At 37.5% G+C, this 23,359-nt stretch overlaps 1 protein-coding gene across 5 annotated transcripts in view; it reads right to left on the bottom strand.

Moving 5' to 3' along the window:
- The window catches only part of Trps1 (transcriptional repressor GATA binding 1), a 235,919-nt gene extending 213,614 nt beyond the window's left edge, over positions 1 to 22,305 (bottom strand). For 2 of the 5 annotated variants that reach the window (XM_071602176.1, XM_071602179.1), the window contains exon 1: positions 22,176 to 22,305. Coding sequence is in view for 1 of the 5 variants with exons in the window: in XM_071602177.1 (XP_071458278.1) it covers positions 20,572 to 20,581 (10 nt within the window). In the remaining 4 variants the exon portion in view is untranslated. Of the gene's footprint in view, positions 1 to 20,571; positions 20,937 to 21,239; positions 21,724 to 22,175 lie in introns of those variants that run through there. The other 3 variants (XM_071602175.1, XM_071602178.1, XM_071602177.1) reach the window with 2 other exon arrangements.
- Positions 22,306 to 23,359: the final 1,054 nt, after the last annotated feature.

The following is a 23,359-nucleotide window of genomic DNA, read 5'->3' as shown; positions in this document are numbered from 1 at the left end:
AAGTACTAGGTATGCCCTGTACTCTAGGAATGGTCCTCCAACAGAAAGAAAAATGCACAAGTCTACTATTCGTATATCAGAACCAGTGTTTCTGATGCTGACTTTAGTACCATTGTTTTAACAAGGTAATTCTTTAGGAGTTGAGAACAGAACAATATACATTAATTATTAATACTGATGTTTTTTATCAGAACATTATGATTTCCTCTTAAACATATTTCTTCAAAAAGATTCGCCCTAGTAAATAATTTCATATGTTCAAGGGACAACTGTCTTTAATAAAAATATCTCTAGTTTTACCACTGGGTCTTATGAAATCAATCCATATCAACTTAAAATCTCACCCCATATAAAGCAATAGTAGAAGTTAACCTATTAAGAATCAAAAAGGAGGATCTAAATTTCCTTATTTTATTTATTGTTTTCGATTTTAAAATTCATTCAGACGCGAATATATAGGTCCTGTAGACTGCAAGTTAAAATTAAGGTCATATCACATCCAATTGCATATCAATTATTTTTTCTTTAGCTAACAGGCACACAAGGATCTTAAAGCCCCAAAACGAAGCAGCTGGCTACAAAATATAGAAATCAGTAACATTCAATCATAGCTGGATATTTGTTGTTGTAAGGAATTCCAAGCAGTTTTACTAAAAGTACTGTTTCATGATATATCCTTAATATGGGCTTCCAGAAAAGGATATTAACACAGAAGGTGTAAAAAGCATTCCCTTAGCAATTACTTTGGAATCAGCTTAAAAATGGAAAGATCTTCACAGGGATGGATGCACAACTGCCTTGAATTTTGTAACTTAAGAAAACTATAAAGACCTCAATTCTCAGAACACCAAAAGTACAGAAGTCTAAACCACTCCAAAAAGGCTCCCTGTGCTTATAAGACTACCACCTTATAATGTGAATTGTGATTTAACCATGACTTTATTTTATTCATAGCTTTCTGAAAACATGAGACATAATGCTTCCATCTACCAAGAGCGTTTGTCTAAGTAAATAAACTTAAAAAAAAAAAATCAGAAATACTTGAAGCAGCTCCTTGAAAACTCTGAGAAAGCAGGTGACTGATTTGCAGGCGAATAATCCATTTTTAATTAAGGAAAACCTAGTACTTTAGTTATCTCCACTGGCAACTGTCCCTCCCGTTTGCACCAGGATCACGGGTGAAGAAGATTTAAAGATGAGTCACTGTTGATAAACCCATCCCGGGATTGGCACAAGGAAATTCGAGTGTCCAGACAAGGAGGGGCCGCAGCACAAGAGGAAGCAGGGCAGAAGGCGAGGAAAGGGAGTTTGCGGGAGGAAATGCGGCGTCGGGGGCGCGCGAGGTGCCAGGGGCGCGCTGGGCGGCGGGGGCGCGCGCCGCTGCAGCGGGCGCGGGCGGCGGGGAGCGCGGCAACCGGCGAGCTGCGCGCAACTGCTTCCGCAGGACTTCCTGCGACAACACGCCCACGGCCCGGCCGAGCACGCGTGGTGGCTGCCGCCGGCCGGGCTCCAGCCAGCGGGAGCGCCCCAGCACCCCGCGCCTGCAGATACAGCCTCTTCCTAGTGACAGCCGGCTCACTGGGAGCGGGGCTTCGCCAGAGTCAGTGCAAAGAAAATGGAATCCTATGTCTGTCACTCATCTGCGGTGCTCGGGGGTTTTTTTGTGTTTTTTTTCTCCTTAAAATGAGGAGGCGAGTATTCTTGGTGTTTAGTTCTGATTATATTTTCCATTACAGCGTGGTGGGGCTTTAAAACTCTTTCAGAAAATATAATTTTTTAAATCCAACAGATAAAAACCTAATAAATTGATTAAAAAAATTGTTTCTTCTTTATGTCTTTGTGACACCCACAAGCCACATCAGGATTCATGGCTGTCAAGGCCCTATTTGAAGCAGTACTTACTCAGGACTGCAAATACATTAAGAAACAAAAGCCATGAAGATTAACAGGACAGTACCACATCCCCATGTCATTCAACAACTTCCCTTTACAAGAGTTTGCTGATCACAGCCTTTTTACTGTAATGGAGCCAAAGAGAGGCAGTTACTTACACTAATATAGATTTTAAAAAAAATAGGATATTGCAGCTATCTACAAAGAAAGATGTAAGTTGGATGTTTCCAGAATTATTACTAAGAATATTTTTAATGTGGTCTATATAAAGGTGATGGTTTTATCTCCCTGATAATGAATCAGAACCTACGAAGAACACAAACTGAAAAAGTGTTAATATGACAAAGTCACCTACTCTTTAAAGCCCTAGGCTGGACAACACAGCTAATGAAGCCTTGCTCTCCCACCAGATGAGAAACCTAGGGCAGCTCATGCAGCCTTAGTCCAGACTGCTTGGGTTCAAATACCAACTTACCCACTTGCTACCTGTAGTCTGGACAATGTATTAAACTTCCCTAAGAAGTTTCCTAGTATCTATAAGATGAAGATGACAGCACTTTCTATCTCAGATAAAGAGCAGAGTGGACACTATACTTATCAAAGTGCTCGACAAACATGAACCAGGATCCACAAGGTGGCCACTGATGGGATAACTAACCTGATGAGCAGCTTTTCTTTCCCCTATGAAAGTAGCTCACCAAGGGCCCATGGTCCCGTTTATTTAGTGATCAGTGCTAGCCAAGAATCTACCAAATCCATTGCTACAACACATAGCTCATTTCTATGCAAACTGTGTCCAGCCTTTGGGCAAAGTTTTCATGCCCTCTGCTCCCTGATTTTCACAAGTGAAAACTAAGCCCCACCACACATTTAATAATGTCCTCCTTCCCATCATTAAAGGGCACCATACAGCTTTAGCAGACAGGAAACTAGCCCAATACACATGCTGTCCAGCTGGCAAATAAAGGCATCTTCAACAGCATCCACTCCTACATACAGTCTGATAAGGAACATTTTAATGGAGCCAAAACATACATTTCCTTCCTCTATTTCTGCATTTAGCAGACATGAGAGCTCGACATTCATGTCAGGGATTATGAAATGGCAATAAAGAGAATTTTAAGCCACCAAGGCTATCAGAACAGCAGGGCTAAATTTCTCCTACTCACTTTCAACCAAAAGTATGCATCCCTTCAGTTGTGGAAAAGTACAGAGGATTTTAAAACCTCTACTTATTAACCAGAATGTACTCTTCGGTGAAACTTTCTACTGTCACTTAGAGTGTATAAAATGCAGCAGACATTACTTCTAAAAATCCAGCCAGCTACCTCCTTCAAAGAATAGATATCAGGGACATTAGCAAAGTTTGTTTGAAAATGCAATTAGCTAAGGTTTCTAGGAAGCTTTGGAATGTTTCATTTTTAAGGAACAAACAGAGAGATGCAAGTCCTGAGTAATGAACTGCTCTAGAAGCAAACAAATTCACTAAATAGACCATCTCCTTGATTTCCCTCTAATGATTCTGTGTCCATATGGGCTTAGGAATGTACAATAATGGCAAGACTTAATAATTTTCCAGACCTGTTTAAAATAATATTTAAGTGCTTAACAGCATCGTATGTTAAGTCAAAGGGACTTCCAATTCTTAGAAAAAATTAATTTTTGTTAAAAAAAAACAACTACATAGAGGTCAAGGATGTGGTCTTTTAAAAATACTTCAAAATTATTCCCTGGCTTTTAAGATAAAATTTAAAGTGATTAATAAAATTCAAAACATTCACAAGTCCCAGGCATTCTTGCTCCAAAATGGAAAAAAAAAATGTCACAGCAGCTATTATTCAGTTATCACTTCATTGGTCATCTCTCAGGAAGACATGGATATTAAAAAAAAAAAAAGTAAAGGGAAGTTCAATATCCTTTCTCTACCCTAAACCTGGGCATCCCAAAGCAGTGTTATCTAGGGTTCAGCTCAGCTCTTAACAAACCGTATTCATCAATATCCTAGTTAGACCTTCTGAAGGTCTGAATCATCCTTCTCCCTTAGCACCAAGCACTTAAAGGAAACTTGCATCCCGAAGCCAGTACATTAGCCACTGTTGATGCCAATACTTAAGCAGCCTGACAAATTTAGGCTGAAATACATTCAAACATGTAAGTTAAAACTGCGCATTTATGATTCATGAACTTGTAGCCTAATATCATTTGCCTCTTTTATCAAGCCCAGGCCTTGTGCATGTTAGGCAAGTGCTCTACCACTAAGCTCCAACCCACGACCCCAGCCCATTCTTAATGTTTTAAGGGCACATCATTTATCATGCATCATCACAGGACCTCAAATGTAGGACCAGTAGATGCTCAATGCGGTCTGCATTTTCCTTTTACTATAGTTTTCAAATATATTGGAGACTCTATGCCTCAGTTTCTTTGATATATCCCACCTGGTTAAATGACATTAATCAATAAAAGAAGGGATTTGAAAGCACATTGCAAAATACAACATGCTAAGTTGTAACCAGTGGTATTCCATTTTAGGAACAAAACATTAGGGCAAACTTCAAGCAGCGTCTATTAATTATGCAACACCATATAATCCTTTTCCTCTCTGAAACCTGACAACCCAATTTCACAATTTTCTTAACACCAGAAAACCCTATGCTTTGGTGTCCAAAGCATTCCTCCCCCATGTGCCTATTTAACACAGCACTTTTAAGAAACTACTGGATCCAAGGCGTTTGAAAGAGAATAAAAGTGACTTGGGTATGATCTCACTCTCTTCAAGTTTGCAATGCCAAGTGGATTCTGGTGTGGGCTTACACTGAAGCCACAAAAAAACAGGAGTACAAGGCTGTTTAGATGAGTAAAATGGAAGACTTCAGGAAGAAGTATAGCAGTCAAGAGTCAGGAATAGTAGAACAGTAAAGGTTGGGAAAAGGGCATTTCATAAAGAGGAAAGAACATTTTGTAAAGAGAAAAGAATATATGGTGTCACACTGATGGAACTGGTAAACCGGAGGCAGATCAAAGGGTCCTGAATGCCAAACCAATGAGGAGAAATCAGCTTATAAACAAGCACTGAAGGAAGCTGAAGGTCACTGATATGGGGACTTGGAGCCAGGTTAGGTCTCGAGCTATTTCATTCAGATCAAAAGCTGAATTCATAAAATCCTCAAAGAAAAGTGCAGAGATGAAGAGGAAAATCAAGGACAGACTAGAACAATCGTGGCAGAGATGCAGTGCCCCAGCAGTCAGGCCAGAAGAGACACTCAAGAATGGCTGGCAGCATTCTGTCCACCTGGGAGATGCCCCATACGGAAAGGCCAGTAGGGATTGCCACACGGCAGAGTTAACAAACTGGGGAACCTCAGCAGATCCCACATGGCTAAGAAATGGAGATTTACGTGAAATGAGACCCAGAGTGAGGCAATCAATATTTTCTTGACTCTGAGTTTATTTTATTTCTAATTAGGCTTTATCATTTAAGTGAATGATACCATATATGACTAATTAAGAAATCTCAATTCTAATTAATAAATCTCAAGAAGCAACATTTTTTACTTCAAGTCATGTAACATTGAAGATGAAATCCATCTGGAAATAAATGAAAAGTAGCCTTTTGCTTCACCTGTATTTTTCTAAACCATCAAAGGAATTATATTCAATATTTGTTGATTGTTACCTAAAAGCCATCCAGTGTTTAAAAGCTAACCTATCTATCAGCGTCATTAGCTAAGTCCAAACTTCATTTGAACTTTTCCTACATTCCAAAAATGCTCCATAAATAACTAAAATTGGATCATAATCCAAGTGGACAAAAGATAATGCCATTAACTACCTTCTATAAACATCTAGGTTAGTCTTAGTTCAAAACATGTGTCATGAGAATGAGCATATAGTACTTTATGTCTGAAAATACATTTCACCAAAAAGTATGTAATGTATTAGCACAGTTGTGATTCAGGAGAAGTAAAATAAATTTCAGTTTATACTTATTTATCAAGAAAGAATTTCCATTTATAAATAAAAAAGAAAAAGAAAATGAAATAATTTATCTCAAATCTCACATGGATAGAACCTATTTTAAGAACCAACAACAACAACAAAACTTGGTAGTAAACAAAGCCTAACATTAGCGCTAACATATTCATCTATGTTAAGAGAACATGCTAAGCTTCCAATTTCCTAAAGTCAAATAAGAAAAAGAAAGAGCTGCTACATAGGGGAGACTCAAGTAGAAAAATAAATTCAAAAAAAAATCTAGGATGAGGCAGACATTTAGAGTGTTCACTATGATTGTATCAGTTGTAAATCTGTTGTTAACTTAGAATTCACAAAGTGAAAAACAAATTCATTTATACTGAGATAGTAGTATAAAAAGGAGAGAAGAACTAGACAGATATGCAATAACAGTGGAAGTTTTCAGCCCTTCTTCATACAGTACGCTCACCACACCAAGGAGGAGATTTCAAGTGGGATGACCAGACCAAGTCAAAATGGCCCTGTCACCCATTTTAGTACTTCTTTTTAATCAATCCTTCATTTTCTGATTTAATTAAAAATTTCCAACAAATGAATATGGTTATTTTCCACAAGCAACCTGTTTCATTTTAAAAGAGTATTTACAAATCATTTATAAAGGTTTTTCACCAGAAAGAAACCAAACCAGAAGACAGCCTGCCCTCTAGCTAAAAGACATAGAAATGAAATGAGGGTGTCTTCACCTTGCAGTGGGATGAAGTGGATCAATGCAAAGGCTGGACCTGGAGCCCAGGGCCTGATGCCTCTTCCTGCTTTCCCAAGTCACTTCGGGAGCGACCCCTGATAGAGTCGAGCACCATCAGATTCAGCATGGCATTCACAATTCTTTAAATCCCAGAAATGGAAATGGCAGCAATACTGGGATCATAAACTGTGTATTTCATTTATAGGGAACTGGAGTTGCATTTGCCCTTTAGATGATGTAATTTTACTATTAGAACTGAAAAGATAAGAAACAAAAAATTTTAGTAAAAGACTTTTTAAGTCTAAGACACGGAATTCTTTCTGTAATTATAACCGAGAAAGGAATATTAATTATATCCATATTGTACACAGTTGGGGGATACAGACAAAAATGGAGAGTGAAGAAATTCTAAAAGAAAAATAAAGACACTGAATTTATATTTTTAAATATTTCACTTTCAATATATTCAAAAATAAAACGTGTCTTCCAAAAGACAGGATTAATAAGAAAAGCATTTAAAATAAAGTTCTTTGTTATTCTTTCATTAATTTGTTTTTATAAATGCCATGGAGTTTATGTAAAATGCCATAAATGGTTTCTCAACCATGTTTTAATAACTAATTGCATATTTCAGGCCCAATCTCACAGATTACCTCCACAATTTTCCAACCTGCCCAAGGGCCTATGGTTGTATGAATAAAGAGAAGTCCAGTTTCCTGGAAGATTTTAAAAATTCTCTAATTCAAATGAATCATTTTTTAAGAGAATTTATCCATATAGATAAATTTTAAAGGAAGACAAGTAACACAAAATAACTTCATACTAATGACCATGGTAAAACCAATATTTTAGTACCAACTAGATTTTATATCAGTGAATCCAATGAGGTTCCTATTTCTAAGTGTTTAAAAGAAACACTAAACCTACATTTTCTGCAGAAACTCCTTAGCCTTATGTGATAACTTCTATGTTAAACAATGGAGTCCCATATCTTCATAGGTTACTGATACAGAAACATCAATTGATCACTGCACAGTGATAAATGACATTTTCTGTTCTATTCTCATATCCATCTGCAGAAGGAAAATAAAAACTAACAAATCTTAAATAATAAGTAGGTTGCCTCAAAAAACATGGACGTTGTTTAGTATTTTACTTATAATTAGGACAATGATCAGACACCAGCTCAGTCACTTATCCAAGCAGGGAAAAGACACAATTTTATCTTCATTTTCCTTCTTTGAAAAATAAGATGATTATGCTAAAATGGATATTTAGCTCAAGCTCCTTCTATCACTCAAATATGACCCTATGATTGCTCTGAATATACCCGAATTAAGGAAAAAACAAACAAGACATCAAATCAAACTTGAACAGCAGATTTTAACACACCAGAAGAAGAAGGTCCAGCCATTAAGAAAAGATTCATTCACTGACCAGGGTCTACTCTCCATAACAAAACTACTAAAACATCTCACGTCTAGATTCCTATCTCATCCTTTGGTAGGAAGCAGAACACACTATACACTGGTGCAGGTACAATATGTCCATCATCAGAAGAATTGGGGTTTTAGAGCAAAATCACAGAACTACAATTCTATCAGAGGTTACGCCATTTATTCTACATCTAACCTCAGGTGATTTAATCTGTTCTTCTGTATATTTCCTTTTGTACATGGTTTTCTTAAAGTGACCTAATGAAATAAAGTGTACGTAATGTTGGGCTCAAAGTTAGCTAATAGCTTTACACGATCAGCTTATGTCAAGACAAAATGGACCAATTATTTCTACAACGATGCTCACACAAATAAACCCTCCTCTTGTACATTTCAAGAAGATGAAATGTATCAGTATCTAGAGGCTTTGAATTAAACCTAAAAACAACATACTGGCTTTCCTACTATATTATGAATAGGTTATTTTTTTTTTAATTATACTGTCTAAAAATGACACATTAAACATGATAAAATTATCACATTATCCCGATTCTACAATCCTGATGTGATTACATTGGACCAGAAGTTTTGGCAAAATGTTTGCCTGACATCACAAGAGACAAACAAGGAGGTGGTTGGTTGAGGTGTTCACATTTCTACCAGTGGAGACACCAAATTACTGTCAAATGCACTCCACAGGGAGTGAAAATAATGTTCCCTCTGCAGTCAATTCCTCCTTTCAGGAAACAGTATGGGGAGGTGCTAGGGATACTAAGTTTACAACTCGGTATCAACTTCCTTAGGGCCTAATGCATTTATTCCAAATAAAAATATGTGTTATAGTATTACAGATATAGAAGCAGAGCTGTTATTTCTTTATGGGAAAAGCTTTATTTGCTTTACAGGATGATAATTTAAGAATGCCGATCATTTTAAGTACAACAGTGTGAGGTGGGGGATGCAGGCGAAACCAGAGAAAGTTTTCTTTATCCTAAAATGTCTTTGCACAAAACTGTGTTACATGAAAGTTTCCACTCTAGGTACAGATTTAATTTTTACCCTATGCATTGATGATGTTTTTACATTTTCTTATTAATTTTGAAAAATTCTACAAAATGATCTAAAAGAGAATCTAACGCTGGCTAAAGATTTTTCTTTTCCTTCAATCAAATTTTAGGTATAAAACGCATAAGTTCTGAATGAGTAACAACTAAATGCATACTGTTTTATACCATTCAGAATTTTTTCAATTAATTACAGAGAATAAATAAATACATGATTTTCCAAAACCCCTGGGTTTTTTTAATTAAAAATAATACGGTAAAAATAAAACAAAAAATAATTTCTCCCTATAGTGACTCCTCAGAAATGACCAAAATATCCTATCAAGGTGTGGCAGGTGAACTGAAATCAGATGCATCAAAGAATTTCTAAAATGATAACAAAATTTTTAAAAATATGAAACAAATGCAAAATTAATTTGTGTTTCATGGGAAATAACAAGGGTTCTATAGTAAGAAAATTCTGAAAAGATTAAATATTTTCTCTCCTTGCTTAAAAGACTTCTAAAAGCTGCACTGAAACATTACAAAATCAATGGACTTCAGGCAACCCAAGAGAATTTGGAAAACATTTCTCTAAAGACCAACCCACAACACAGGATGTCAATTTGGAAATAATGGAAGCATATTTTGTTTTAAAAATAAAAAAAAAAATTTTAAGACGAAAATTCAAGTTAACATCCCAGTGATTAACTCTGGGACTGCTTAGCCAAGAACAACTTTCGGCACTTAAAACATAAAACTGTCAGTTTCCTCTGCTTGGAGACAAAACACACAAAAAGCAAACATTCACTGCTATATTATCCTGGACATGAAAGATAGAACTTTTATAAAAGGTGATCAGTCTGAATATTGGTACCTAGTATGATAGTCATGCCACAGTTCCTAAGAGTCAGCTGCAAATTCCAAACCTTAGAACTATGCTTAGTGGATAGCTACTATTCTAGTTTTGTTACTCCCTAAACCTTGATAGAAATATGATCATTTATTACACTATACTAGCTCAATGCATAAGTATGTTAAGCAGCCTGGGCTTGATGTTATTGAGTACAGCCACCACAAACAACAAGTAAAACTCTTTTTTATTAAAGACCTCAAAGCACTGATAACCTGATACTTGGCGTTTCTACTTCTTGTGAATCTAAAACAGACTGATGGTGAGAGTTTTTACAGAACTCTTCTTCCCTAAATCAAGATAACAGGCCTTTCAAGCATCATTCACGATCGAATGGTCCAATTCACATTTATAAACTTGGAATACAGAGTTGGGTAGAAGTACTGAGTAACTAAAATTGCCTTAATCTTTTTGCCAGAAATATGTCACAGTTGGTGCTTATAATTGTTTCCAAATTATACCACAACTTTATTTAATTTCATTCAATGCATTTCCTCATAGGAATGGGGTAGCAAAGGCCTGTTCAAGAGCAAACAATAAAATCAAATTATTATTTCACTATATGTAAGCTTCTTACACTGCTCCCCCTAAAATATACATATTATAAAGAAATGTAGGTTTAAAAAAATCCTACAGCTGGCACATTCTTCAACTAAAAGGGTAAATCCTTACTCCTCCAGAAATTGAAATATTAGACCTCAAACGGGGTAAAAAGGAGAAAGAAAAAAATGGTAATAACGTATGGCAGAATAATCCAGAGGAAGCATGCTTGGTCTGAGCGTAATTTTCTCTAGTATCCTAAAATCAACGGTATCATGCAACCCAGGATCTCTGCTCACTCTTTTGACAATCATCCAGAGGATTTTCAGAACGAAAGACTCTAGTTTTCTAGTTGTATTTCCAAATGCCAAATCAACTCACAGGACCTTCCTCTCCTGAAGGAACATAGCACAGTAGCCTACCAGAAGCTAGAGAAGACTTTTTCGTCACAAGGAGCCAGGAACTATGAGTATGACCCCAATCGAGTTTATTTAGAACCCCCAAGCTCCACAGGCAAAGAGGCCAAAGCTTTCCATGTTAAAAGTAAGTAAGTAAGTAAATAAATAAATAAATCCATATGTAGCGATAGTTCTTTACATGATTATGAGTTGTACAGTATCTTAGTCCCCCTTCTGTTCAGATATAGGTACATATATATCCTTTTTAAAAGGAACTAAAAATGTAGAAAACAACAAAAAAGGAGGAAAACTTGCTTGAAGTAATATCTGTCCCCAATTCTCCATTTCTAATCATTATTGGTCTCAGTCTTACAATTTCATTAAGGCCAATAATACACTGAATTACTGAGGCAGTGAGAAGAGCAGAGATGAACAAAATTCAACATTAACTATGAGAAACTGAACTATTTACAGAGTAAAAAGTGCAAGACACATACACAAGTAAACACATGTAACATGAAAGGGTTAAGTGTGTGACAGCAAACATGCACAATCATGCACAGATTTCCAAGTAAAATGTGTACAACAGGATTTTTACTATTGGTCTAAAATCACAGCTTGATCTATTGGTCTAAAGTTACAGCTTTCTTTCAGATTATCAAAGTACGAAGAAAAAGTAAAATATGTTGTAAATAATTAGGGCATTCTTTCAACAGTATAAATTGTCTTAAGAACAAGACATTTAAAAATAGAATTAACATGATAGGATACAGAATAAAATAAACAGTTTATTGTAATTGAGGTTTAAATGACAGTGAGTTCCTAAAAGTAATTTACCACATCTTACACTCAGAGAATGTAATAGAAACACATTCTAAATGCAAAGGAGAAACACCTCTTACTGTTTGTTTATAAATCACAGAAAATAATATTTCATATAAGTTCTTTGCTTAACTGTTCGCACTGGCTATTTGTACCTAATTTTCCACAACTTTCCTTGGTTTGCAGAACTAAGGAGCAAGTTTTGCAATTATCTCTAAAAAGGATATCCATCCAGTGATAATCATAATCACTTTTACTTATAATTATTTATTAACAAAATCAGCAACCAAATACAATACGATTTTAAAAGATCTCAAAGATACATAAAGAAATAACTGGTTTTACTTTCTGCAAATTTTCAGTAAACTAGGTTAAAATTTAAAAGTTGATAAAGTATTATTAACAATTTAAAAGTAAACTAATATATTGAAAAAATAAGTAACATGGATTATTAAAATTAATATATATGCCCAGCCCTGAGCCCACAAACTGAAAGGTATCTTTTAGAAGTAAAGTGAGCTAATTATCTCTCAAAAATATTTAATGGCATCCAAATTAAAGCAAAAACAAATGCCAACGTCTCTTAGGAACTTTTATATGTTCAGAACTACCTAACAGTACTGAAAGACAAGTAGGCTGATGTATTTATTTCTACATCTTGCAGAGCTGAAGATGATGTGTGGATAATGACATCAGAGAGTGCACACAAGTAGAATTTGGTTTTTAAATTGCCTTACCAATCTCACTCTCATTTCAGAACTAAAATGGTAATTAAATTAACTCTCAAATAGGTGTTGGGATGCACTAAATAATTTCAATTTACATTAGAGAGACTCAGGTCATTTCAAAAAATATGTAATATGGTAAAATTCCATGTAAAGCCTGTAATGCAAAAATATTCTATAGGAGTGAGAACACAAACGAGTACACGTACATGGGCATACTTAGGTATTATAAAGTCACAAATTCATATGCTGCCTTTTGCATAACCCAGAGAGAAAAAAAAGCCAACCCTGAATTAGTAAGGCTTAATCTCTCTGTATATGAACTGCATCATGTAATAGAAAAATTAGATTCCACAAGCTAACTTCTGCCACACGTATTTACACTATTCATAGGACTATCTAAGTTCCTGTAAAAATACAGAGAAACTGAAATGGTGATTCACAAGAATTAACAAAAAGCTACACTGCATGTTATATTATGAATCTTCCCTGATTTGTAAGCTTCATACTCTGAACAAATTCTACAAGGTAAAACAGCTCTTGATCAAAACACTTTTTATCTATTGCTATATATAAAATATATTTAGAGTATAAATAACAATGTGATGTCATCTATCACCCTATGTTGGTTCATTATCATTATAATGTTCAATTTAATTATATAATAGTAGTAATGTTTTTTAAAACTTGGGACATGTATATTAGATAATATAAATGTTTATTATTCCTTATAATACTATACTACTTGCTATCATGAATACAAAGTAATTACAGATAAAGTAATTATTAAGGCAAATAAGAGGACCACGCTTCCTTCAAATTAAAGAAAAAGAAACAAAAAATAAACTGTGGACACTTGTATATTTCCTTCTAACACTATCTACTATAAAAGGCTTAAAGAGCAGACAATGAATCATTTGTTTATTCAAGTGTTAAATAAATTGCATATATGTTAGCTTCTGACTTACTTAAAAGTATTTGGAACATTTTCCAGAGCCTATTTTGACTGTGTCAATTACCTAGATACCAAAGTTGTTGTACTGTGTTGCTTGATGAAATAGGACATACAGCAACCCTCAAAACCAGTATTACAAGCCTGGCAAATAGCATCACATTTGGGTGACGCACAGAATCCATCACCCTAGGGAAAAACGCATAGGATCATAGTACAGAGTCTTTACATGTTCCATATTATTTCTACATAACGTTTTGAGCTGATAGAATTGTGAACTATAAAGTGCTAGTCCATAAAATGTATATCCAGAAACAGCACTGTCACTTCCCTGCTCCCTTCCACAGAAATGGAACTTTTGAAAAATGATCTCAGAAGCAGTTCTTAAAATACACTGCATGGGGGCATTTTGATTTACAGCTTTTTCTTCTTTTCAAATTTCTTAGTAAATTCAGAGTATATGTAAGTATTATGATAACAATGGATTCACAATGTTAAACCGCCATACTCACTTCAAACTTCTAGACCGTATAAAGTCATGTAGCTCCTTAAAAGATTCACATTTAAAGCACAGAGTTTCTTATAGCATATTAAAGTCCACCGTTAAGGTTTACCTAAGCAATATTACATGCATTACATACATAAAACACACCTAAAGTAGCATACATATATGACCGCAGTAACTTAAACGCAGTGCTATCCTGATACCTCAAGCACTTGCAGGTATTTACCCTGCTAGAATTCCCCTCATAGGTAGCCCACTACTATTAAAACATTACACAAATCAAAATACATTACCTTTGTTCAAATAATACTGCTGTTCATTATATAACATAAAGAGTCATCCTTAATCTCCCAGGAACCAAGATAGTGGTGGATTCTTGGAGCAGAGGTGGTGCAGAATGGTTTGAGGCAAAACCGAAACATATTGTTTAAGTAAACCTTAAGGGGAGGGGATCATATGCGCAATTGATGGATTTTTTTTTTCTGGTATCATCTTCCACAAAGCCTCCCACAACCCCTCCCCACCACTCAACAGTAAACAAACTGCTGATATTAAAGGACCATAGCTGCAAATACCTCCCTCTGCCTTTTTCCCTTCTTCCTAAACTTTATTACTCTCCCATAAGTTTTGAAGTAACAAACCAACATTCATTAAATAAAAATCTATGGACAGACATACTCATAACTTGATATTTATGTTTGAAAACTTTGTAAAGAAAATTAAGTAAATCAAGACCTACTCCAAGAAACTTCCACTGCGCTGATATGAACAACACACAGCTCAAGTTCTTTTAAGGTTTTCCTGACAAATTCGTAAGTAAAAGAGCAGTTAGCAAAGATGGAATACTTCAGATGGGAATAAAGTCTGCAGCTTTCACAGGAAAATCTGAGAAGCACATCAAGTAAATCAAAACTGTTAAATATCTAAGCGGAGAACACTTGAAGGGCCCTAAATATGCAAAATGCTTTTCATAATTATAAAAGCCTCGAAGAGTTTACTCCTCCTGTGTGCAATGCTGAATTTTCAATATGTATTATTCCTTAAATAAGCTCTGAGTAAGGAAGGGGGAAAAAATCACAGGAACAAATTCAGGATTAAAAACAAAGTCCCAGATAAGTAATCGTAAGATTTAGACCTCTGCAAGCATTCACATCAGAAATGTCGATACTCAGTTCTGAGCCACCAAATGGGGTGGAGGGCCCCATTTCTGGGTGGAGAATTTTTCCCCAAGGAAGGAAATACTGGCATAAGTCTATTTGCCCCCACAAAAGATTTTCTTGCCTGCCAATTTCGGAAGTTGCCCGATGTCAATCAACATCACCAAGATGTCTCTTAACTACAGAAAGTTCTCTTTGCCTTGTCAGAAAGAGAGAAGACGACTATTAAAAAAAAAAGAAGAAGAAGAAGAAGAAGAAAGAAAGAAAGAAAAGAAAAAGAAAAGGTAACTAAAAATTACTGCTTGATAAATAGGGTTAAAAATATCATGTAAAATTCTAAGGGAAAAAAAAAAAACTCTAGTCGAAACACATGGACCCTTAAAACTTATGTTTTCAATCTAAAAATGCATTTTGGTAGTTTCATCTATTTTCCTTCCTCTGCACATAAAAGTGATTAATGTCACAACTAAACTTCCACATTTTAGGCTCTTGCTAACAGGTGTGGCATTCTTTATATACACTATTCATCGACCTTTTGCCAGTGATAACCTTACTTAATCTCCATTGAAACAAAACCAATGTTTTTTTTCCCCAAACAAAAAAGAAATAAGGGAATGCAAATACCCATTCTCCCCAAAACCCAAAAACTGTTTAAGTTACGGTAACCTGAAATGCCCAGCCATCACAAAGAGCAATTGGAGAACTCCAGCAGTGCTCAGCAGGAAAGATTTTTAATAACAGATTGAAAAACAAGAATAAAAATAACTGCATCAACAGAGCCTTTCTTCCTGAGGCCACAAGCCCGTTCTTAGTTGAACTTTTTTCTTTTTCTTAAAAAAAAAAAAAAATGGCATTTTGGCCACTAAAACCAATCCAGAACATTATTAAAAGTTAAAAGCTACCAATTACTTCTGTCTGTTCTTTTAAAGCAAAGTTTGGCATTACGTCAGTTGGTTTAAAGAAAACAAGAAAGAGAGAGAGAAAGAGTAGGAGAGAAAGTTTCCTACTTGTATAAACTAAACCACCAGGGAAGGTGTCTAGCCACTTGTGAAGTATTTACTGCAGGTTTTTAAAGAGATAGAAACATTTTAAAAATTAAAAGATTTTTATTATTTTTAATAAATCGTACTTAAGAATGACAAGTCTATCTTTAATGTCTGCTCTGGGATGTTTTAATGTTATCTGCATTTCAATGATAGCTTTGAATCAGAAAATGATTTCCAATGATGCTTCAAACTTGAAGTGCATAGATAAGTTCATTTCTGTTTTTCCTACTTGGATTTGTGCTCTTGGGGGAAAAGTGGGATAACAAAAAGTAGACAGCCCTTCTATAATAGCCACTATAATTGCAGTCACTATCACTAGTCAGGTTTCTTCATCTAACTAACTTAACAATTTAAATAATTTCCTCCCAAGATCCATCCCTAAATTCAATAACAAGAGTTTTCTTAAGTGCAAATATCTCTTTCTAACCTAAATCAAATTCTACATTATTACACCTATCAAAAAACCAAAGACCAACAGATTCAGTTTTCAGAGCTATGAGAGCCACTGTGTGATATGACAACTCAAAAAGTGACCATAATTATAATATCAAAGGCATTATTTATAAAAATCAAAAATAATAGAATATTCTATACAAATTAATGACTGATTTTGGATCCACTTACACCCAAGGATAAATTTTTTAAAGCATTTATTCTCTCTATAGCACTGTTTGTTACTGAACAGTACCATAAAACAATACTTGATATTTCAACATATTTACTTTAATCAACTAGTTAAAGCTTTTAGGAGACAAATGATTTTGATAATTATTTTTAAAGCTGCCCAATTTTTAAAAATATAAAGTGTATTAGTCTTTCTCTAATATATGTGACCATTATAAGTACCCTAAGAGAATTAGATTAAATTTCTGCTTGGCAAAGGCTAGAGGAGCGTCTTTATATTAAATCTACTGGGGAGCTCTAAAATCCCATAAATCATAACTATTAAAGTAACAAAGAATTCACTTCCTTCTGTATGATATCAAAAGACAAATATAGTTATCCCATAGATATACAACCAAAGTAAAACCAAGTCTAGATATGCTGTTATTAATTTCCCCAAATATCAATAACTAGTAAATCAGGAAGATAAATGAGTAAACAAGACTCAGAACTAGTCATCAAGGGTATTAGTAGTCATAACCAGCAAAAGAGGAAGAAAGAGAAACCTCTGTTACCTGGAAGCTTGACCAAGGATGAACAACAGAAAATAAGCCCATAAAACTTGCCTGTTTTTATCAAATTGATTGTAACTGTGAGCTGCAATATTTGGGACAGAACTGTCTGAGTTTATAGTTTTCTACGCCTGCCAAAAACAGATGCAGACTACCACACTAGCTGTCCTGCGGAAACTAAATTAAGCAAAGGCAAATATCAAGTGGAAAGTTGTCAGTCTGTTGAATGAATGGCTTCATTTTACACACTAGAGAATATCTTCATAAGAATATGTTTTAATGTAAGCCAGTCATTTTAAGTGCATTGCTTATTACAAAAAATAATAATTTTCCTTTAAATCAATTATAGACACCTGCCCATAACCTTCTTAAAGTCTATTTTGTTTTATACACAACAGCATAGTGTTGTTAAATGATTGTTCGCCATCAAAGGGAGTACTGAAGTAAAAAACATAATAATAATTTTTAAATCCACATAGCATGAAAAGTGTTTTAAAAGTCAGTTATCACCATGGATCCCAATTTCAAAATGAAATAAAGTTCCAGTCCAAGAACAATTTTTTGCAAGTCCTTTTAAAACTTTCAGTAATGTTTATTTACTTCAACAAAGACGGGAAGGCAAGAGTTTATTAAAATCTAACACCCTTGGCTTATTTTTAAGTTAAAAAAAATGCAAAAGTCATTAAATTAAAAGTGTGGTTTCTATCTCCGAACACATATGCATACACATCTCATCATCATCACAATAATAGAAACATCATTGAAATACTAGATCCTAAAAGCAGCTTTTCCACAGATGCATTCGTCTCCCTGTTTTGAAGGTTTTCCTTTGAATGAAGATCTCCTTATATGTATTACAGAGACCGCCACTGTGGAAATCAGAATAAATTCACAAGTAGTATATGACTTAAAAGAACAGTAAAAATAATACTGAAATATGGTAGGGCCACATATAACTGACTTATGAATGTGCATACTGATTTGGATCCTAAGCTGTTTTATAAGCAAGTGGGTAGAAAATTTTTTTTAAATATAAGTAGTCATCAAATATGCTGAGTTCTGAATTCAACCCAGACTTCACAGCTGCTATGACACTTTCCTCCTTTTCTTTAGTGTTACCTTTAAGACACAAAAGACAAAATCTAAACAGTCCCAGAGACCCTAACAGCATCTAAAATTCAAAGAAGTGACAAACTATGTATTAGGCACTTGCTGTGTTCCACCATTTATTTAGAGAGTGTCAGGCTTGGTTATTATGTGTGTGAAAGCGTTCTGCACACACATATCCTAACTTACAACAGATAAATCAGGAAGCCATAAACGGCAGCTCACGAATGGTAAATAAGACTTTGCCAACAGAGTACTCATGAAGCTTCAGAATGCCTTACATTTAGAGAAATCAAGTCGGAATGTTGGCACTATAACTCTATTCCCTCCTCGGGTGTTTTATTTTCACATTATTAATATCTAGAAATAATCATTAAACTTTAGCACGTTATTGGCCCTGACTATTTAACTGACTAGAGATGTTTTTATCCAAGGGTACAGCTTTAAAAGGAAGTTATGAAATCTAAGGAGAGATAAACGCTAAGAACTATATGTTTAACTTCTTAAGATTCAGCACGTCATTAATAAACTTTCACTTAAGGTAAAAAAAAAAAATCCTCATAATGTTGGTATCATTTCCAGACTGTGCTGTCAGCATCAGAACTTACAGGAAACGCTTCATCTTCCCATACAAACCCTGTATTTATTCACAACCCTGGCATACTTGGGGTAAGGGGGGAAAAAAAGCCCACATGATTATTTTAGATCCTTTGCTTTTTCACATTAACCGGTGGGATGGCTGAGAACGTCTGCTAGGCAAATGAGCAACATGTAAGAAACTTAACAGTGAGCTCAAAAACTTTCATTCTCATTTTGTCCACGTCAAGAACTGAACTGGCTGCCCGCATTACTTTCCTTTACTGTCCCTGGCATTTTTAACTCTGGCAGCCTTGTCTAAATGATCAACTTTTCCTAAAACCAGAAGGAAAGAAACATGATGCCAGCCAGATCCATAGGTTTTAGCTTCAGAGCTGGAGGACTTTGAAGAGTTGTTGGAGGGTTCCTATTTTATTTTTGCTTTGAGCCATCAAATTTAGCCAACAACCAGGCCTAGAATTATCATTTCTTATAATTTTGTCTCAGGCCCTATCTATATTTTGCTTTTGTACTTATTATCTCTCCCCAGCTCTTTCCTGTTCACCTGGTAGGTTTACAAAAGTTCAATGAATCTACAAAAGTTCAATGAATCGGCCTAACTTGTCCCGCATTTGACTACTCCGCTAAGCTTCTCACTTCACTTACCTTGCTTAAACTCTAGCCGTGATTTTCCAAAATAGGATAAGGATGAATATTCTATAATAATTTTGATTCATCAATAAGATCCATCGCTCTTACTCAAAAACTTTCAAAGTATCAATTCTGGGGCCTAAAAAGATATGGGGAAGTAAAGCAGGTCCTAAAATTTAGTAAGTCCAAGATTCCCTCTGAAACCCCACCAGTCCTTGTCGCCCTCTAACTTAAATTGCTTTAGAGTCCTAGGGCCATAAAACAGTTACTGACTTCCCTGGGGGAAAAAGGGAAACACCACTATCTCAGACAGGTACTAAACAAAAAAGCTTTTCCAGCCACAAAAACAGCTTTGCACTTCAAACAGCTCCCACCTCCGCCTCACCCTCAAATTATTCATGGGGTCCTATAATCCTGGAGTTATTTGGAGGGACAGCGGTGTTTGCCTTGGCCTTTCAAAGATGCGTTTCAGACTCTACAGCCCAAACAGGAACTAGACAGAAAGCAAAGCTCCTGTCCGCCTGGATGTCCCACCGCTGTCAGGCATTTAATCACCGGCCAGTGTCCCCTGACCCGCGCGACACATGGCGCATCAACCGCACCGCAGAGGAAGTCTTCCCCTTCCTCAGCCCCTACGGAAGCTCCCTGGCTGCAAGGCCCCGCCACATGGCACCGACAGGGCACAGACCCCTGGGCCAGGCTGCCCTGTGCCGCTCAGAGGCGGGTGCATCAAGGGGATGCGACACCCTCCTTCTCCAGCCCCAGCTGGGCCTTTAAGGGAAAAAAGTTTGAAGCCTGGCTTTGCAAACTCTTCAAAGCCAAAGCCAGTCCTGTGCTATTTCCCCACTTTGGGGACCACACGAAGGCCCCTTTCTGAGCCCCTCCCGACCCTCCCAAGTTTGCCCAACTTACTACTCTGCATGCCGGTGCCTAGTCTGCTCCCCGCTTGTCAGGAGCCCCCAGGAAACTTGCGGCGGCGGCGGCGGCGGCGGCCCCTCGGGTCCAACCACCTCCAGCTCCTCCGCTGCGCCCGGTAGGAGAGAATTAAAATCAGCCAGAAAGAGACAGCGAGGGGGAGTGGGGCTGCGAGGGGGAGGGGGCACCGGCCTGAAACTTCTTTTTTTGGCAAATGGGGATTTGTTTTTCCTCCTCCCCGGCGGTTGAACTTGACCCTCCTGACTCCAGGGGCTACTGCAGTTTGAAGTCGCTGGTTTCCAAGGCTCAGTCGCCTCAGACCCACCAAAAGGAGGAAAGGAAGCGGGGAAAGGAGAGCAGAAGAGAAGAAAGAAAGAAAGAAATCACACGCGCAGAAAGGAAGAAAGAAAATGCATGTGAAACCCGAGAAGCCTGCGCTGGCTTTCTGCACACTCTCCCTCTGCTTTTTTTTTTTTTTTTTTTTTTTTTTTTCAAAGAAAGTCACTTTTAATTCCCAGGGCTCCCCGCTCGCGATCGCCCACATTTTGCGCACACACGCGCGGGCGCAGCACTCGCATCGCGGCGCCCCGAGCCGGGCGAGGGCAGCCCGCGCCCCCCGCGCCCCCGGCCCCGGCCCCGCGGCCCGCCGGGCCTCCCCTCCTTACCTGTTGATTAATCGTCAAGAACACCCTCGGCAGCCCGAAAGATGGTGGCTCGGCGGCCAGAGCCATGAACCGTCTTCTGTTGTTTGCAGAGTTGATCTTGGATTATTGGGGGGGGGGGGAGAAAAAGGTCTTTCCTGCCTCCCCCCCTTTCCCTTCCCTCCCCCCCCCTTAGGAAAAAAAGAGAGAGAGAGAGAGAAAGAGAAAGGAAATAGAGCGAGGATGTGCCCGGTGCCGGGTGGGAGAGGGGAGGGGGTGTTGTTTTTTGTTTAAAAAAAAAAAAAGAAAGAAAGAAAAGAAAAAATAGGAAGGCGAGAGAGCGATCGAGAGGACGCGAGGTCTGGAGAAACGAGCAGCACCAAAAAAGAGGACGCTTGAGATTGCAGTGAGATCGGGTCTTTATCAGAAATGTTATCGCTTGTCAGGACCTCAGTCTCCGCGCATTACGTCAGTTTCAAGACACCAACACTATTAATATCAAAGGAGCCTTCGCGGAGGAAAGCGCCACCCCAGACCGAGCTCCCTTAAAGAGACAGCGCGAGCGCGCGTCCCCGCGCCGCCGCCGCCGCCGCCGCCCCGCCCGACCCCGAGCACCCGCCGCCGCCGCCCGCCGGGACCGGCCCCGGCCGCGGCCAGCCGGCTGCGCGAGAACTTCGCCCGAGTCTGAGCGCCGCAAATGAGCGCGGCGCGGGGCAGGGGCTCGGCCACCTTCCCGCCCCGCCTCCCCGCCGCCTCCCCACCCCCACGTGTGAACGTGCGGGCTGGAAAAGAAGGAAAAATTGGAACGCTTTGGGAATAAAGCGATAAAGACGAGAACCTACCTTGGGGGTGTGGGGGGTGCGCGGGGGGTAGGCAGTGCGTGGCGGCCAAGGCGACGTTCCCCAAACACTCTGAGATGCTGTCCTGAACAATTCAAAGAACTCTTAAAAGTGCTCTTACCTTTTCGGTGGTGACTTTCCCTCGCCCTCTCAATTAAACGACGCACGGTTCCTGTGTGCGTGTGCGCCCCCTCCCCCGCCCTTTATCTGTGGCGAGAAGTCTCGGGACACCTCGTCGTCGGTGGTCAGGGTTTCCCATGTTCTGATGGCAAGAGGGCTGCAGGAGAACAACTTGAACTCTATCCTGAGTTGGAGAAGTGCGGACTGAGGTTGCTATGGTTTTCTGAGCTGAGGAGAAGGCAGAAGCTCAATGGGTGCTTTAAGGGGGTATCACAAAATAGATAGAATGGGAACATTATTCAAATACTGCCAGATTCATACATGCTGCTCTTTGGGGTTTTAGTGGCAGATAAGGAACGCTGAATTTGGCATGACATTCTTTTTCCTACTTCACATCTCCAGATTTTCTCATTAAGAGAAATTGCCTCCACATAAAGTTTACTGAAATGAGCGGTGTTTTTTGTTTTTAACTTCTAAAGATCAACAATGCATAAAACATTACCATGACAGGATTCAAAGTATAGGAGGTGTTAAAAACCAAGTAAACATTTCTTGGGCATTTGGACTTCTTTTCTTCAGTTGGGTGACTTTAAGTGGCATGTTTTTCCTTTGGTGAAAGTCAGTTTAAAACTAATTTTGTGCTAAAACGAGAAACATCCTTCTCTAAACGACAGAATGATTAAAATTAGAATTTTAGAGAGGTACAATCATGAATCTGTGAGCTGAAGATGAAGTGATTTCCTCCGAAATATTTTTCACTAAATGATTCTTGCATCTTTTTAGAGAAAAGAGAGATATATTTGCGAAACATACTATTATCAGGGATAAAAAAGCCATATCATATAAAAAATTGAAACAAAATATGTGCTTTCAGAACCTTTCCCTTTTTTTCTGTAAGGTCTTTAATTCTTCTTAATATACCCAATCAGACAGATATGTGATTCCTTTCTGTAGCACATTTATTACAGAAGTATTTTGGTAGCATGCTTCATCTACTCTTTGTGAATAGAAAAGCAATAATTCTTTTGCAATAGAGAAACCAGGCAGGTGAAAGAGTAGTCAAAATACAGTTTCACAATGAGGCAAACAATATATTCCCTAAAGGAAGAAGACAATGAAACTCATATGCATAGAGTTATTCATATGTTATCATCAATTTAAATTAATTTGAGAAGAGACTTAGAT

Source organism: Marmota flaviventris, chromosome 15 (assembly GCF_047511675.1).
Source record: "Marmota flaviventris isolate mMarFla1 chromosome 15, mMarFla1.hap1, whole genome shotgun sequence".
In the NCBI taxonomy this organism is placed as follows: domain Eukaryota; kingdom Metazoa; phylum Chordata; class Mammalia; order Rodentia; family Sciuridae; genus Marmota; species Marmota flaviventris.
Note: the sequence above shows the minus strand (reverse complement) of the source record. Positions and strands in the feature narration are given on the sequence as shown.